The 16709-nt window shown below is 63.7% G+C and overlaps 2 protein-coding genes across 5 annotated transcripts; one reads left to right on the top strand and one right to left on the bottom strand.

The window, feature by feature from the left end:
- The first annotated feature begins 2078 nt into the window (after nucleotides 1-2078).
- Nucleotides 2079-6965, top strand: ASB8 (ankyrin repeat and SOCS box containing 8). Its single transcript, XM_026055900.1, has 5 exons — nucleotides 2079-2183; nucleotides 2567-2726; nucleotides 4496-4600; nucleotides 5229-5868; nucleotides 6667-6965. The coding sequence occupies exons 1-4, from the start codon at nucleotides 2083-2085 to the stop codon at nucleotides 5859-5861; spliced, it is 999 nt and encodes a 332-aa protein (XP_025911685.1). The 5' UTR covers nucleotides 2079-2082; the 3' UTR covers nucleotides 5862-5868; nucleotides 6667-6965.
- Nucleotides 6966-7057: 92 nt separating this feature from the next.
- PFKM (phosphofructokinase, muscle) lies at nucleotides 7058-15079 on the bottom strand. Of its 4 annotated transcripts, XM_026055896.1 has the most exons (22): nucleotides 14989-15079; nucleotides 13475-13548; nucleotides 13262-13339; nucleotides 12659-12848; nucleotides 12367-12532; nucleotides 12197-12241; nucleotides 12002-12110; nucleotides 11813-11908; nucleotides 11607-11699; nucleotides 11398-11523; nucleotides 11142-11206; nucleotides 10996-11059; nucleotides 10769-10915; nucleotides 10567-10637; nucleotides 10259-10346; nucleotides 10018-10170; nucleotides 9712-9876; nucleotides 9546-9607; nucleotides 9294-9405; nucleotides 9012-9111; nucleotides 8736-8841; nucleotides 7058-8201 (listed from the first exon to the last, which is right to left on the bottom strand). In XM_026055896.1, the coding sequence occupies exons 1-22, from the start codon at nucleotides 15077-15079 to the stop codon at nucleotides 8054-8056; spliced, it is 2349 nt and encodes a 782-aa protein (XP_025911681.1). In that variant the 3' UTR covers nucleotides 7058-8053. The 4 variants fall into 4 exon arrangements, with proteins under 4 accessions (XP_025911681.1, XP_025911682.1, XP_025911683.1 ...); XM_026055897.1 differs by lacking the exon at nucleotides 14989-15079 and having other exon boundaries at nucleotides 13475-14450; XM_026055898.1 differs by lacking the exons at nucleotides 11607-11699; nucleotides 14989-15079.
- Nucleotides 15080-16709: the final 1630 nt, after the last annotated feature.

Genomic DNA, 16709 nt, shown 5'->3' on the forward strand with positions numbered 1-16709 from the left:
AAATGCCGCTGCCTCTCGCCAGATGTTTGCAGCTGGATGGGGCTGGTCGGGGGGGGCGAGGGGTCCTTGTGCCTCCCACCAAAGCATCCTGCCCTGCACCAGATGTTTGCAGCTGGTGGGGCTGGTGGGGGGGCAGGGAGGGGACGGGGGCTCTTGTGTCCATCCCTCCCCCTCCCCGAAGGATCCTGCCTTGTGCCAGATGTTTGCAGCTGGTGTGGAGGGGGGGGCACAGGACGAGAGACGGGGTTCTTCTGCCAGTCTCCAAAATCCTGCCCTGCCCCAGATGTTTGCAGCTGGGGGGGGCTGGAGGGGCGCAGGAAGAGACAGGGCCCTTCTGTGCCCCCCCATATCCCACCTTGCACCAGATGTTTGCAGCTGGATGCAGCTGCTGGGAGGGGGCATTCAAGGGGACGAGGGGTCTTTCTGCACCCCTGAAAAATCCTGCCTTGCCCCAGGTGTTTGCAGCTGGATGAGGCTCCTGGAAGACGTGGGAGGGGACAAGGAGGGGTTCTGCCCCCCCCCCCCAAATCCTGCCTAGCCCCAGATGTTTGCAGCTGGACGGGGCTGGCACAGGGCTGCCGGGGACAGGGCAGGGGATGGGCCCCTCCCGCGTCCCCCCCCCCCAGCGTCCCGCCCTGAATCCTGCTGCCTCGGTTTCCCCCTCCGCCGGCCCCGCCAGGGATTCTCCGGTGGCTGATACGGGGTTGTGCAGGCCGGCCTCCACGTCCCCCTGCACCGCTTGGCACTGTGGCACCTGGCTTTCCCACACTGGTGGCACCGTGCCGGCCCGATCCTGCCCCCGGACCCGCCGTGCCCGGCACGGGAAGGGCAGGATTTACCCCCTGCCCGGCCCCCCGGACCGAAACAGGAAGGTTCCTCCTGGGTTACAACTCCCCACCGGTTTCCCCCGGCTTGTTACAGCCGGGATTGGGGAGCTCTATGGTTTTAACCCTTCCAGGGCCACGTGGTCGCCTGTTGTTCACCCAGTGAACCGGCTGCCCGGACTGGGAGCCGCTGGTTTTAACCGGCTGTGTTGTCACCCGGCAGCAGGGCTCACACCAGCACGGCTGCTCCCGTTGTAACCATGTTTTGGGAGCCCAAGGTGGGGTCGGGGTGTTGCAAGTCCTGTTGTCGCCTTTTAGAGCTGGGGTGGACTGTCACCGTGTCAGGGTGTTGGGTCACTCACAGGGCTGGGCTGTCACCCGTCAGGCTGCCAGGTCACCCTGTGCAACTGGGCTGTCACTGTGTCGGGGTGCCAGGCCACCCTGTACGAGTGGGCTGACTGTGATGACAGCCTGCTGGGGGTGTCTTGGATCCCCCCAGTCAGCCTGTGGTGGGCTGTTCCCGCAGGAGCCAGGACAGCCCGAGGGGACGGTAGCGCTCAGGCACAGCCTGGGCACCGGAGCCCCGGCCCAGGGTCCTCCCAGCGCAGTGACGCCCCGCTGTCACCCAGCACAGTGACGACCTGCCACCTGTCACAGTGACACACCGTCACCCGGCACAACGGCAACTTGGTGTCACCCTGCACAAGGATGCCCTGTCAGCCGGTGTGGTGACATCCTGGTGTCACTAACCACAGTGACGTCTTGTCACCCAGTGCGGTGACAGCTGGTGTCACCTGGCACAGTGGCACCCTGTCACCCGGCAGTGACACCCTGGCCCTGTTGCCATGGCGATGCCCGGCGCAGGGGTGCCAGGGGCGCCCCAGGCCCCGTTGCCGTGTGCCAGGCCCCGTTGCCATGGCGACGCCGAGAGCTGGGCTTGCCGAGACGCGCTGATGCAGCGGGGAGAGGGCGGATTGGTGGAGAGCCGGGGCAGGGGCGGAGCTTGTGACATGAGCCAGGATGGCGATTGGAGGCGAGCCCGGTGAGAAGCGAAGCGCCTGAAACATCAAAGGTGGGGATTGGAGGAGACCGGGGCGTGGGGGTGGGACCTGCGGGGAGAGGAGAAGAGCCGATTGGCGCAGAACAAGAAGTGGGCGGAGCCCTAGGGGGAGGCCCTGCGCCGATTGGAGGAGAAGCAGGCGGGGCGGGGGCGGCCCGTGGGGGCGGGGACGAGCAGGGGTGCGGCAGCTCCCTGCGCATGCGCCCTAGCTCCTGCCCGCTTCCGGACTCGCCCCTTCCCCTTCCGGGTGGCGGCGTCGGCGCCGGTCGGTCCCGGTGGGCGTCGAGCGGCCGCGCTGGGTGAGTGCGGCCCTACGGCGCCCGGGACCCGCCTTTCCCCTCCCCCGGGGGCTCGGCGCTGCACGAGCAGCTCGCATCGGGCCCGGGGGCGCCGAGGGGCCCCGCTGGGGCCTAGTCCCGGGGGTGGGGAGGCCTCCCGGGCCCGGTGAGGAGGAGGAGGGGGGTCGTGCAACGCGGGGGCCCCGCTGGGGCCTAACACCGGGGATGGGGGGGGTTTCTGGGACCGATGAGGAGGAAGGGGGGGTCGTGCAGGGCGGGGGCCCTGCCGGGGCTTAGCCCCGGGGATGGGGGTTCTCCCGGGGGAGCCCCGGGCCCGGTGATGGGGGGGGTTGGGGCTCGGCACGGCGGCGGTTGCCGGGGCTCAGGGCTCTCCCTCTGCACAGGCCGCCCGGAGCATGCGGAGGCCGCGGCTGCCCGGCCAGCACTATGTGGTACATCATGCAGAGCATCCAGAGCAAGTACTCGCTGTCGGAGCGGCTCATCCGCACCATCGCCGCCATCCGCTCCTTCCCGCACGACAACGTCGAGGACCTCATCAGCAGGGTGAGGCAGGCGCCGGGGCCGGGGGCCGCCGCAGGCTTCCCCAGCGCTCGACCCGCTCGCTCGCGCCGTTCCCATCCCCTCCCCGCTGGGCACGGGGGCTCAGCCCGGGGGTCGTGGTGTTTGGGGGCGGTTGGCACCCAGGTTTGCATCAGGGCTTCCTAGGTGTGACCCTTCCCTGAGGACACCGTCCCTGTAGAGGCGGGTGGCCTGTAAGAGCTCCGGAGACTGCACGCTGTAAACAGGGGGCTGGGCGCTGTTTCTATTTTAACCTCTCTTTTTGCGTTCTTCGAACGTGACGGCATCGCTGGCTTGTCGTTTATAAACACGCTGTGGTTCGGGCCTCCGGGAAGGGAGCGTTAGGGAGCAAGAGGCTGTTGGGTTTTGTGGCTGTTGCTTCTTACGGGTGTCGCAGAAAGCAGTCTCTCTTCTCGGAGCTTGCCGGGGGCCAGTGAGCCCCTAGGAGCCGGGGCCAGCAGCCGCTGCGTCTTGGCTTCTGGCCCAGCCTCATTCAGCTGATGCTTTTCAAACCCTGCCGGGCCACCTGGGCTGCTCGATGCATTGGACACCTGGGGTTTGGTGGTTTTTGGGCTGCCGTGAAACTTGTTTGTAGGAAAAGTAGGGGAGTCTTTAAGATCGAAAGGGAAGAAGCGCAACAGCCCCATCCACAAGTTGAGTCATGAATCGATGCTGGCAGGAAGGTTTCTGCCTCCATCTAGCGAGTGCTTCTGCCTCCATCCGATCAAGGACAGGGTCAGGTTATTTCTCAGCCGCACCTGAGCTCGGAGCGCTGCGTGCTGGACTCCTGTACGTTGCCCGAGCGCGTTCCAGCATCAGGATTTCATTGGTATGGCTGAAGTTCATCCCTCGCGCAGCACCGTGCGGAGGGAGTCTGGGAGCTCCTTGTCAGCTCGGATTAATGTCTTTTAAATGGCAGAGAGTCCTGGTTAAGCCTGACTGATCCAGGCAGCTGCTGAGCTATTTCGGGTCACGAGGTCTCCGTGAAGTGTATTAAATGAGCTCGGTGATTCAGAGGCGCCCTCTCAAAGCAGGCAGGTTCCCCGAGCGGAGCATGCTCTGCGGCAGGGCAGTCCGAAGGGCTGTGTCCTGCCCCAGAGCCACCAGAAAAACACTTCCAGGTGTGAGGAGCACCTTAGAGGCTTGCAGATGGCTTTTAAATGGCTGCTGACTTATCCACGGGCGGTATTGGAAAGGAGGCAGAGCTGCCTGCTTGCTGCTGTCAGCAGACTGTGATGCGCCGACCTCGCAGCAGCCTCTTGGTGCCGGATCCTTTTAGTGCGGAAAGCCAGAGTGAGGACAGCGAGTGGCTGCTGTGCCCCTGGGGCATCCAGGCTTCTTTAGGAATTGTTTGGAGAAGATGAATTAAACCGATGTGTTTCTTAGCTCTAGATCCGCTGGGAAGGGAGTGGGTGCGCGCGCTGTCAGACGCTTCTGCTTTGCGAAGACGTCAGCCTGACTGTGAACCCTTCGTGGCCAGAAGCATCTCTTTGGTATTTGCACAACACCGAGGAGCCCTGGCTGGCGCCGTACCCACCTCATAACAAACCCCGTGGGTTGCACAGGAGTGTTATGTGTCCGGGATGTCTATTAATAAACCTTTTGTAGCGGGGCCTCGCTGGTAAATCAAGGCTCATCAGCTGGAAGCAGCTGGCTGGAGGATCGCTTCCGCCGCGGCGCGGAGGCCGCGATGGAAACGGGCCAAGAACAGGTGGGTTCGCTAATCCTGGCTGCGGTTTCCTGTCTTGCTGCAGGGAGCAGATGTGAACTGCATGCACGGCACCCTGAAACCGCTGCACTGCGCGTGTATGGTGGCTGATGCGGACTGCGTAGAGCTGCTGCTGCAGAAGGGAGCGGAGGTAAAAGCATCTGAAAAACGTGAACGGGCCCAGGAAGCCGTGAGCGCACGAGAGGCGCTGCCGTGTTGCTGACGGGCTGTGACAAACAGCTGACGTTCGAGCCTCCTCCTTTCCCCTGAGACAGAACCATCAACCGCCTTTTTAAGCCGTGCCAGTTTGATGCTTTGGTGCTTTATGCTAACAGCGGCTGTTCTGCTCCCTCGAAAGGCAAATGTGCTTTTTTCCCAGCTGAAGTTATATCGCACAAGCAGGGAGGCTGTTTCCGTATTGCTGAAGTGTTTGTGCCTGAGATCTCGCAGGCACCAGCTTGTCTGGGGAGGGAAGATAGTTTTGTGGTGAAAGCCTAAAGGAAGAATTAGAAAGTCTTAGGTTTCCTGCCTGATTTTTGGTGCTTCCCCTTGGCAGCTGGCAGATTGTACCCCGCCGTGCCTCGTTTTCCCATTCGGTGAATCGGAGATGAGGCATTCAAATGTGATGAGGGGATGAAGGGTTTTGTGTAGCGCTGGTGAAACTTTCCCTGACGTCAGAAGGAACAAACGGAGTTAGATCAGTGCTGGGAGCATTTGGGAAGCGCCTTCACCAGCGGATTTGCTTTTGCCCTGTCTCCTCCCTTGCTCTTTTCCTGCAGGTTAATGCCCTGGATGGCTACAACCGAACTGCCCTTCACTACGCGGCGGAAAAGGACGAGACCTGCGTGGAGATCCTCCTCGAATACGGCGCCAACCCCAACGCGCTGGACGGCAACAAGGACACCCCGCTCCACTGGGCCGCCTTCAAGAACAACGCGGAGTGCGTGCGGTCACTCCTGGAGAACGGCGCCCTGGTGAACGCCCGCGACTACAACAACGACACGCCGCTGAGCTGGGCTGCCATGAAGGGCAACCTGGAGAGCGTGAGCATCCTGCTCGACTTCGGAGCCGAGGTCCGGGTGGTCAATTTGAAGGGTCAGACCCCCATCTCGCGGCTGGTCGCGCTGCTGGTCAGAGGACTGGGCACGGAGCGCGAAGATTCCTGCTTCGACCTTCTCCACCGGGCTATCGGACACTTTGAGCTACGGAAAAACGGCAACATGCCCCGGGAGGTAACCAGGGATCAGCAGCTCTGCGAAAAGCTCACCCTGCTCTGCTCTGCCCCCGGCACCCTAAAGACACTGTCTCGCTACGCCGTGCGCCGCAGCCTGGGCGTGCAGTTCCTGCCGGAGGCCGTGAAGGAGCTGCCTTTGCCTGCGTCCCTGAAGGAATACGTGTTGCTCCTTAGCTAAGCGAGAGGTGAGGCTCGGGGGTTGTTTTTTTTGCGCTTGGCTTACAGCCCCGTTCCTCCCCGCTTCGTAGGGGCAGCGAGAGTAACCAGATTAACCGCTTGGTTTGTGACTCACGGATGCCAGACCCCCCTCTCACCCCGATGGACAGGCGCCAACTGGTCGCTATCCCCGGTTTCCTCCTGCTCTGCTCTTCTGTCCGACGCGGCTAGCTCGGGGCAGGATGGCAGGATCCTCTGGTGCCGCTCCTGTGCGCCATGCGGAAAGGCCCTGGGTAGTTTATTTGCCTGCTCGGCTCCTCCCGAGCTCTCTCCCTTCAGTTTTAGCCTCGAGCCACCTGCACCCTCATAAGACAACGTATCCCCCTTTAACAAATGGCAAATTGTATCCCAGCTGTTGGATTAGCTTTTTTTTTTTTGAGTTGGGGCAGACCTTGGCGAAAGCCGGGTCTTTTTGGTGAGGGGAGAAGAACAGATGGAAAGGATCTTCCTTCGCTAAAGGACTTGAGGCAGGAGATCAGGAGAAGGTGTTGCGGTGATGCAATCGCGGCCCTGCTCTCGTTGCTCTCTGCTCCGCAAGTTTGGCACCCTGCGGTTGTAATTCCTGCAAGCGGAGGAAAGATTCCCCTTGCTCTCCGGAGTAGCTTTCCTCTGAGCGCGGGATGCTCCGTACCCCAAACCTGAGGGGTTGGCTCATACCTGCCGTGCAGTAACCCGAGTTCTTCCTTAGTTTGCCACTTTGGTTTTGCACTGTCCGCTCACCGTTTCATTGCTGATTTTTATTTATGTATATATGTGTATTTTTGAAGGTAATGTGTAAACGCATTGGCAGCACGTCCGCGTGGGAAGCTGAGCAGGAATTCCTCAGGTAGTGCCCTCTCTCTGTTTAGCAAGTTTTGCTCTCAAAGGGAGCATTCCCAGCACGTACTGTAGCCGTGGACGGAGAGGCAAAAGGCTCCGAAAGAAGGAAAACAAGGCAATCTCCTCTTGAAGTACTGCCAGAGCTTGCCGGGCACGGAGCCGCTGCCTGCTGCCTGGCTGTAGTATCTCGTGTGTCCGCCTCTTGTGTTCACAGAAATAAATGGCTCCCCGCAAGCCGTGAGCTGCGCATGGGAAGGTTCGTGTGTTGCGCTGTTGCTGCCGGAGCTGGCTCTGGGTTTGGCGTAAGCTTTAGTTTTAATCCCGCTCTCCCCTGCCCGTTCCCCCTCGCCGCTTTGAGCCCCGTCTTCTCTCCCAGCCCTGATTACGTCCTGGTCGCCTAGACCTCCTCGTCCTGCCCTCGTGCCCCGCTTTCGCGCAACAGTCGCTGCGGTCAGCCTGTCCAGAGACGGCGCCTGTGCGTGCAGACCCCCTTCTTGCGAATCCCCCTCGCCCTGTCCCTCCAGTGCCGGCTCTGTGGGCCGTGCTGGGTCGGAGGAGCCGTCCTGGTGGGATTTGTCGTCTTTTTTTGACATCTTAACGATGATGCACCAACACCCTGCAAACCCTTCGTCCCCCTGGCAGAGCTGCCCTGAGCTCTTGGCTGAAGGCGAAGTGAGGAGAGGAGATTTCAGTTACTTTATGGGAGAAACCTGGGGGAGAAAATAAGATTTTCTTCTCTGTTGCGCTGAGAAATGTCAGACGCAGCCCTCGTGGCCAGAGCGTCCCGGGCTCGGCCGGCTGGAGTGCAGCAGCCCGGCCTGAACACGCGTGCGGGGGAGACGTGCTGGTGGGCAAATGTCAGAGGGTTCAAGCACCTTTCGTGTTGCAACCACCGGTCAATGGTGCTGTTTTATTGAAGCATCTTATTTACGAATTTAAACTAAGGAGACATCCTAGTAACTCTGCCCAGGCTGCTTGCTCTTGGGTCAGTGCAACATCCTGCCGGAACACGAGCCACTTGGGAAACACTTTTCTGTTTAAAACCCCATAAAATAACTAACTGCAGGGCTTTCGAAAGCCCCAGTTGCCCTGCGGAAACCGTCAGCTTCAGGAAACCGTCCTTGCGCCAGGGCGTCGGACGCCCTTCACGTGCGTTGCTTTGACGGCGTCTCTCGGCCGCCGCGCGGCCAAACGCAGCCCCGAGGGCTGCAGAAGCGGGAGGCTGCTGCGCGCGCAGCCGCGGAAGTGAGCTACAACGGAGAGAGCTTTATTCGGAGGTCCCCGAAGCAAAAGAAAAGAAAACTCGTTAGGGGGAGCCGCGCCAACGTCGGCCTCCTAGATGTTGGACTCCAGCGAGACCCTCTTGTGCCTGACGTGCTCCAGGTGGGCTTTCTCCGAGGTGTCCAGCTCGATGCTGTACTTGGCCAGGATCTTCAGGATGGGACGAAGCTTCAGCCACCACTGCTCCTTGGGGATGCGGTGCCTGGGGCAAGAGGAAGGGCGGTGATGAGGACCCCGTGCGAGCGGTGACGGGTTTTGCTCCCCGGTGCAAAGCACTGGAAAGGCCAAAGTGGTGACTGCGGCTGGGGCCGTGTCCAGGTAAACAAATGCCGATTTATTCCTCTGTTCCCGTGCAGCAGATGCCATTAAACCTTCCCTGAAAACCCTGTACTGAGCCCTTACCGATGGGTTGGGCGAGTGTACGTGAGCTGGGAGAGCATCCAGCCTGGAAAACCGCAGCGCGATGGAGACGGCGCTGCATCGCCCATAAAGCTGTTTCCACCTCTTTTTTTATGCTCCCTCTAGCAACGCTCTCCTCCTCCAGGGCAGGGAGCAGCCTCGTCCGAGCTCTTACCACCCAGCTCGCACTTTGGAAACCCCTTTTCCACCACGGCCGCTTTTGCTGCTGCCCGACTTCCCGTCCGCCAGCCCGTGCGGTTCCCAGCCCTCTTCCCCGCTCCGTCCCGCGCCCGGAGGCGGCGAAGGGGGCGAAGGCAGCGGGGTCGGCGGCACCTACTCGAAGTCCGTCTGCTCCTTGAGCTCGCTGAGGGGCTGGAAGACGAGGCTGCGCTTGCGCATGCCCAGCAGGCAGGCCGAGTCGGCCGTGTTGGCGAAGATCCGACCTGCGAGGGAAGGGCCGGCAGCGGGCTCAGCGTTTCGCCCCTTCGGGGAGAGCGGGGGGGGGGCGGCTTTGCCGGGCTCTGCGCCCCTCCGCTCTCCGGTTTGCAAAAGGAGACTTTTGCTCCGAGCAGGAAGCGAAAGCATCGGAGCACAGCCGCACCGCGGGACCTACCGTGCCTGGAGCACTCCTTGATCTTCCCGGTGATCCAGGCCACGGCTTTGGCGCCCATCTTGGTGCCGAAGTTCCTGTCGAAGGGGGTCGGCGTGCCGCCCTGCGTGGGGGGGAAAAGCCGCCGAGCGCATGGAGGGGGCTGCGGCCGAGCAAAGGGCTCCGGGTCGGAGCCCCTCGGGCGATCGGCTTTGCCCCTGGCGCCGGCATTGAGGGATCAGCCCCACCGTGGGGGCAAGGCAGGAGCCTGCCGGGAGCCCGGTGGCCGCGGCGGCGCGTCCCTACCTGCTGCATGTGCCCCAGCACGTTCTTCCTGCAGTCGAAGATGCCCTTGCCCTCCTCGGAGTAGAGGTTGTAGATGAAGTCGGTGGTGTAGTTCTCGTTGCACCGCTCGTTCCTGCAGAGGCAGCGCAGCCGGCGGGTGGCACGAGCGCGCCGGGTCTCTGCCACGCGCGTGGCCGTGCCCGCAGCGGGCCGTGGGAACGTCTCCGCTCGCGTCCCCCAGGCCCAAAGCGGTGCCGCAGGGGTTGTCCCTACCTCAACACCAGGCCTCTCTTCACCGTTGTCTTCATTTTCTCAGTTAAATGCTCCACGTTTTTCTGTGGCCGGAGACAAGACGGGGGTCAGGGCCCTTCCTTGGAAAGGGTTGCTCCTGCGCAGCGACCGGCGAGGGGGAGACCGGCCTCGGCCCCGCGGTGCCCACCTGCAAGTCGCGGATGCTGAAGCGCTCCTCGAAGATGTAGGCGGCATCGGCGCCGCCCGCCAGCCCCGCCAGCGTGGCCAGGTAGCCGCAGTAGCCGCCCATGGTCTCGATGATGAAGACGCGCCGCTTGGTCCCGGCCGCCGATTGCTTGATGCGGTCGCAGGTCTGGGGGCGGAAAAACCCGCCGGCGCTTAAAGGCGATGGGGAGCGGGGAGGGGGAGAAAGGGGGTCGGTAGCGCCGGGGGGACGCCCGGGCCCCGCGCGGGCTGCTCTCGAGGCTCGGTCGGCCCGTTCGCGGAGCCCTACCGTGGTGATGGTGTTGAGGGCGGTGTCGGCGCCGATGCTGAAGTCCGAGCCGGGGACGTTGTTGGAGACGGTGGCGGGGATGACGCAGAGCGGGATGCAGAGCTCCTCGTACTTGGCGCGGCCCTCCGTCAGCTCCAGGCTGCCTATGAAGGCCTGCGGGGCGGGCGGAGGACGGTGGCAGCGTGGCCCCCGGGGCCGTACGGCGCCGACGACTCCGTGCCCGCGTCACCCCGGCGCTCACCTCGAAGCCGCCGATGATGATCAGCCCATGGATGCCAAAACTGCTGATGCTTGCACTGATTTCCTCAAAGTATTTCCTGGGCAAAGTCCTGGCGGGAGCAGCAGGAGCTTCAGCGCGGCATCCCGGGACCTCGGTCCCGGCCGGTCCAAGCCCCGGTGTCCCTTCTCCCGTGGGGCTGGGTGCACCCGGGTCGGGACACGGCTAAAAGCGCCTGCCCGGGGCAGAGCTGGTGTTTCTAATGCAGAGGGCTGGTTGCAGCCGAGCAGCCTGCGAACGCAGCAGGATTTCCACGGCGGGGAAGGTTTTACCTCTTTGTCCCCAGTTTGGAGCCACCGAGAGCAGTCCAGCCGCCGACTCTCTCCCAGCTGATCTCTTCCACCTGGGAAAAAGCAGAAATATGATGGTCGGATGGACAGGAGAGGTGTCTTAAGGTATTAAGGGGAACATCCCATCCTGTGCACCCCTTTTCCCCCTGCAAAACCGCTGCCCCGGCGCCGGGGAGGGCAGTACCATGCCGGAAGCGAGCCCCTCGAAGCCGTCGTGCACCGCCAGCATCCTGTGGCCGTGGATGAGCCCGATCCTCACGGTGGACCTCACGGCCGCGTTCATGCCGGCGGCCGGCGCGCCGACGTTCATCACCGCCAAGGTGTAGCCGCTCTGCCGGGGCGAAGCGCCGGGGTGGGGACGCGAACCGGCGGCTGCCGCCGCGTGCCGGCCCCCCCGGCCCCGGCGCCTACCTTGGTGGAGGGCGGGCGGATGTGGGCCAGCAGCTTGTACACGTTCCAGTTATTTTGGAAACTCCTGGGAGGACGAGAGGGGAGTGAGGCGGCCGCGGCGCGGGCGGGACGTCCCCGGCGCCGGCGGAGGGGCCGCGGGCGCTCACCGGCCCCGCAGCTTGAGCGCGTCGTCGAAGCGCTTCTCGTTCATCGCCGTCGTCACGTCTTTGGTCTGCGGGGAGGGAGAAAGGACGGAGACGCTTTGGGGATGCCGGGGCAGCTCATCGCAGCGGGCGGCCGGGCTGGTTTCCGTTTGCAAAGGAGCGTTTTTGGGGTGCAGAGAGGCCAGGGTGCAGCGGGGCGGGCGCGATGCTGGTGCCCGGGTCCCCCGCGGGCGAATCCGGCCGCCGGCGCCGTACTCACCACCTGGACGCACTCCATGAGGGGCAGGCGCACGGCTTGGTTCCCCGAGAGGCTGACGACGCAGGCGGGGGTGTCCGGGGTCCCTTCCAGCAAGGCCATGACGGCTTCGACGCCCATGCGGCTTCCCTGGGACGCGGGGACACGCCGAGGGGGTCACCGCTCGCCCGGGGCCGCCGTGCGGGGCGCCCGGCCGGGACGGAGGTGCCTACCAGGATGCGGTCGAAGGCGGAGGGCGTCCCGCCGCGCTGCACGTGGCCCAGGATGGTGACCCTGGTGTCGTAGCCCAGGCGCTTCACCACCAGCTGCAAGAGAGGAGGGTGGCGGAGAGGTTTAGCTCCGGCGGGGACAACTCGGGGGTCCGCGGCATAGGAGGGACCCCCGAACGGGGCTCGATGGAGACGCCCGTCCCGCTTACGTTCTTGATGTCGTCCGAGGTGATGGGCTTGCCCTGCTTGTCGATGGCGCCCTCGGCCACGATGATGATGTTGAGCCTGGAGCCCCCGACCCTGGTCTGGGGGAAGCGGCGCGGGGTGGGGGGGGGTTACGCCGTGGGGCTGGGGCACCCGGGCGAGCCCCCCCCCCCCACCGCTGGGTGCCCCCTTACCTCCGTCAGCCTCCGGCACAAGTGATCCTCCCAGTCGTCCTCGGGAGGCGATTCGGGAATGAAGACCCAGTCGGCGCCGCAGGCCAGGGCGGTGATGAGCGCCAGGTAGCTGCAGGCAGAGGCGAGGCCGTTTGGGGCTTTTTTTCCCAAAATCCGGCGTTTCGGCAATAGCCGGGTGGCCGCTCCGAGACCTACCCGCAGTGACGGCCCATCACCTCCAGCACGAACGTCCTCTGGTGACTGCGGGAGACACAGCGGAGCGTTATTCCCGATATGCGCCGCGGCTCAGGAAGCGAGGCCGGCGACCCGGACGCCTGGGCTCCCTCCGGCCTGCGGCTGGGCCGGTGCCTCCCCGGCACTGGTACCTCTGGGCGGTGGTGGTGATGGCATCCACAATCTCCATGATGCGGTGGAGGGCTGAGTCGGTGCCGATGGTCATGTCCGTGCCGCAGAAGTCGTTGTCGATGGAGCCCACCATGCCCACGATGTTCAGGTAGCTCGAATTCTTCGCCTCCTCCGCCGTGATCCCCCCTGCGAGGAGGGTCGGAGATGGGGGGGCGGTGTTTTCACCAACTCCGGGGCACAAAACCAACCCGTCCGTGAAAAACCACACGTCCGGCAGAAGCACCGCGGTTTTGCCCGGCGCCGGGGCCGTACCCGTCTTCACCAGCTCGGCGAGGAGGCTGCTCCACTCGGCCCGGAAAGTGTCGGCTCCGGTGAGGCTGCCGTCGCCGCCGATGACGCAGAGGTTGGTGATGCCACGTTTCACCAGGTTGCGGGCGGCTTTGAGGCGACCCTCGCGCGTCCGGAAATCTTGGCACCGGGCGCTGCCGATGACCGTGCCGCCCTGGCGGAGCCGACAAAGTGATTCCCCATCGGCCTGGAGCCCTCCCGGGGATTTTTCACCCGCGGGATGTGTCTCCCGGACCTGCCCCTGTTGCAGCCCGCACCCTGACGTTACGCTTGGGGTGAGACCACCCCATTTTGGGTGTTTTGAGCCCCGTATCCCCCTTTGTGGCGACGCTCTGCGGCCAGGCGGGTCCGGCCAGGGTTTGTTTGCGAAACGCGAGCCGCTGGCTCCGGTTTCGTGTTATTTTCGAGCACGGACCTTCGCTCTGACCCCAGCGCCGCGGCGTCTGGTTACGCACCGGCCCCGGCCAAGGAAAAGGTCAAGACGCTGCGGCCGTGGCCCCCCCTTCCCCGGCAGCGCCGTGACCTTCGTGGCGGGTTTCATCCCTGCGTCGAGCTGCCCTTCCTCACCAGCTGCAGCATCATGGAAACGCTCTCCCACGTGGCCTCCTTGAGGTTTTCTCCTCCGTCCACCAGCCCCTGGTAGCCCTAGGGTCAAAGCGGAGATTGAGCCCTGCCCGGGCGCGGGGCAGGCGAATCGGGCTGTGATTTTGGCCGTGCACGGCCGAGGATGCGCTTCCCAGGCTTTGGGAACGCGGAGCCGGGCGCCGAGGCGGTACTGACCTCATGCACGAAGTAGACCTTGGCACCCAGGTAGATGCCGACCCGCACCACGGCCCGGACGGCCGCGTTCATGCCTGCGAAGGGAAGCAAAGCGTCAGCGCGGCGCCCGCGGGAAACCCGCTGCGCCGTGGCAGCCGCGAAGGCCGGCGGCGTTTTGGCCCCGGTTTAAAGCGCCTGCAAACCTCCGTGGGCGGAGGGTCCTCACCCCCCCGGCTCGGTGCATCCCGTTCTCTGGCTGTGTCAGCCCGAAACAGGGCTCCCGGGGAGCTGTGGCCGGATCCCGGCTCCGAGCGACGCAGAAGCTGTTCCCAGCTCTCCCGGGAGCGGGGACGGCGGCATCGGCCTCGAGTGCCGGCATCGCGCGGGACGGGGCAGCCTCCGCTTCCGCTACCACCCTCCCCGGCTCCGGTTTATTTTTGCACCGCTGACATTTAACGGCTGCGAATAACTTCGCCGGGGGCAGCCCGTAATCCGAGCCGGCCGCGCTCCCAGAAAAGCCGCTGCGCTCATGTGACGCCTCCCCGGAGGGCGACGGACACAACTCGTGTCACGCCAGCCCGGCGCTATCAGCGAGCCGGCGCRAGCGAGGTGCCGGGCGATGAAGCAAAGCAGATACCCGACAGGTCTGAGCAAAGCTCCCAGCGGGGCAGACCCAGAAGTTTCGCCTGGAAACGCTCCCTTGCGGCATTTGCTTTAATTCCTTGGCTCGGTTAAGCAGGGCCGGGGGAGCTCATGTGTTTGTTGACTTTTTCCGGGCAGCCCGGACACCCCTTTCCTCCTCTCTCCCTGCATCTCCCGATTTTATTTCCTCTTCCTTAGCAAAAAAAGGCAAACGAAGCCAGGGCTCCTTCCCAGCCTTCAACAGTGGGGAAATTCTCCTTAACTCTGCCCCTCGGGAGGGCCCGTGCCGACCTCTCCCTGCTTGTAATGCTGCTGGTTTGCGCCGCTTCTCCTGGTGTTTCCCGACCTTCGGAGACTTTTGAAGCGGTTTATTCCCAGCCGCGGGAACGCGAGGCTCCAGGTGCCGATTTATTGCCTCGCGCTTTCCCCGTGCGGCGAGAAAGGCCACGGTGGGGGATGTCGCCGATTATCCCAAAGCAGCTGCCAAAAACCCTCCTGGACTCATAAAAACCAGCTCCGCTTTCGGCGTCGGGGGCTTTCGCGGGTCCCCCGGCGCCTGCCCCAGCCCCGAATGCCCGATGCAAACTCGAAGCCTGGCAGCGAGGGATTTGGGTGCAAATAATTCGGAGGGATCTGGGTGCAAATAATTCAGAGGATCTGGGTGCAAATAATTCAGAGGATTTGGGTGCAAATAATTTGGAGGATTTGGGTGTGAATAATTCGGAGGGATCTGGGTGTGAATAATTCGGAGGATTTGGGTGCAAATTATTCGGAGGATTTGGGTGCAAATTATTCGGAGGGGGTCGGGTGTGACTAAACCCCTCCTTTGCCCGCGTTGCAGCTAAACCGGCCGCGGGGTTTTGCAGGCAGCCCCCGAGGGAGCCCGGCCTTACCCTGCGCGTCCCCTCCGGACGTCAGCACGGCGATGGCCTTCCCGGCTCCCAGGCTCTCGGCGTGGCCCTGCAGCTTGGGCGGCTGCGCCATCTTCCGCGCTGGAAAAAACAACGGAAAGGGGAAAATCGGAGCTGTCCTGTCCCGTCCCACCCGTGTCCCGCTCRCCCTCTGCGAGCCGCCGAGCGCCCYGGCGCCTTTCAAGGAGGGGGGGGGACGTCGTGGCGCAAGCGACACCGGCYGCCGCGTCAGCCCCTAAATCGGGAGGCTGCCGGAGGGAGGGAGGGAAGGAAGGACGACGGCRAGATTAGCAGGGCAGCTGGCGCTCRAGCCCTGCAAACAGGCGGGGAGGGGACGGGGCTGTTTGTCCCCGAAACCCCGCCAGCCCCGGCCACCCGCAGGCGAAACGGGGGTTTATCGCCCCGTGCCTCAGTTTCCCCCCTCCCGTTTGCGCCGGTTGCAAACCCAGCCCGGAGTTTTCGCACGCCCCGGTGGGGAAAAAGGCTGAATTTACTGGGGATGCAGAGGGGAAACTGAGGCACGGAGGCTGCAACGCCGGCGTTCGCCCGAGGGGTCGGCCGGGGTGTTTTGGGGGCCCGGAAGGGGCACATCCCCAGGACGGTGGGGACAGCGGGGGACAGCGCCGCGGCYCCGGACTGGCGGGGTCTTAGCAGCCCCCTGAGGCAGAGGACGGTGCCTTCCTCCTCGCCCGGTCCCATCCTCCCTCCCTTCCCTTTTTCCTTTTGTTTTCTTCCTCCTTTCCTTTCTGCTTTTTCCTTTCCTCCTTGCTTTTTTCCTTCCTTTTTCCTTTTTCCTTTCCCCTTTCCTTTTTGCTTTTTCCTTTCCTTTCCCCTTTCTTTCCTTTCCTTCTTTTCCTCGACTTTCCTTTCCTTTCCCCTTTTACCTCTTTCCCCTTTCCTTTCCCTTCCTTGGCTCCTGTTGGCACCAGTCTGCTCTCGCTACTGGGACCAGTCCGAGCTCTTTGCCGGCACCGGTTTGCGTGCCTTGCCGGCGCCGGTGCGCAGTCGCTGCTGGTACCAGTCCGATTTCCCTGCTGGTTCCAGTCCGCCCACCGAGCCGGCAGCAGCCCGCACTGACCTGGCGGCTCCCCTCCCTTCGGGGCGAAGGGGAAGAAGGTGAGGAAGAGGAAGACGGCGGCGGCGGTGAGCGAGGCCGACAAGAGGAGCTTGGAGGCCTCCAGGGAGAGGTCCGGGAAAGCCCCCATGGCCGGGGGATGGCTGTAACGGGATCGGCTGTAACGGGATCGGCTGTGCAGGGATCGGCTGTGCAGGAACCATCTGTAACGGGATCGGCTGTAATGGGATCGGCTGTGCAGGGACCAACTGTAACGGACTCGGCTGTGCAGGGACCAACTGTGCAGGGATCGGCTGCGCAGGGACCGGCTGTAATGGGATTGGCTGTAATGGGATCGGCTGTAACGGGACCGGCTGTGCAGGGACCACGTTATAACAGGACCACTCTTGCAAGCGTCACCTATAACGGGCTTGGCCTCACGGGGACCCTGTAACGGGACCCCCCAGATGGGGTTCTAGGGGTGACACTGCCCCACAGTGTGACCCCCCCATAGGGTGTCCCCTCCATAGGGTGACGCCCCATAAGAGTGACACCCGCCCTCCCATGGGGCGACAGTGCCGTATAGGGTGACACTCCCCAGGATGACCTCCCCYCAGTTGGGGGCCCTCCATAGGGTGCCCCCCATAAG

This window comes from Apteryx rowi, unplaced genomic scaffold, assembly GCF_003343035.1.
Source record: "Apteryx rowi isolate R43461 unplaced genomic scaffold, aptRow1 scaffold_1275, whole genome shotgun sequence".
Lineage (NCBI taxonomy): Eukaryota > Metazoa > Chordata > Aves > Apterygiformes > Apterygidae > Apteryx > Apteryx rowi.

Excerpts from the sequence above, each read along its gene's own strand:
- ASB8 (XM_026055900.1), top strand. The coding sequence starts at position 2,083 with ATGCGCCCTAGCTCCTGCCCGCTTCCGGACTCGCCCCTTCCCCTTCCG. Across the intron at positions 2,184-2,566 it reads GCGTCGAGCGGCCGCGCTGG|GCCGCCCGGAGCATGCGGAG; the intron begins GTGAGTGCGGCC and ends CCCTCTGCACAG. Across the intron at positions 2,727-4,495 it reads TCGAGGACCTCATCAGCAGG|GGAGCAGATGTGAACTGCAT; the intron begins GTGAGGCAGGCG and ends GTCTTGCTGCAG.
- PFKM (XM_026055896.1), bottom strand. The coding sequence starts at position 15,079 with ATGGCGCAGCCGCCCAAGCTGCAGGGCCACGCCGAGAGCCTGGGAGCC. Across the intron at positions 11,700-11,812 it reads CCTCGGACGACATCAAGAAC|CTGGTGGTGAAGCGCCTGGG; the intron begins GTAAGCGGGACG and ends CCTCTCTTGCAG. Across the intron at positions 9,877-10,017 it reads CCCTCAACACCATCACCACG|ACCTGCGACCGCATCAAGCA; the intron begins GTAGGGCTCCGC and ends TTCCGCCCCCAG.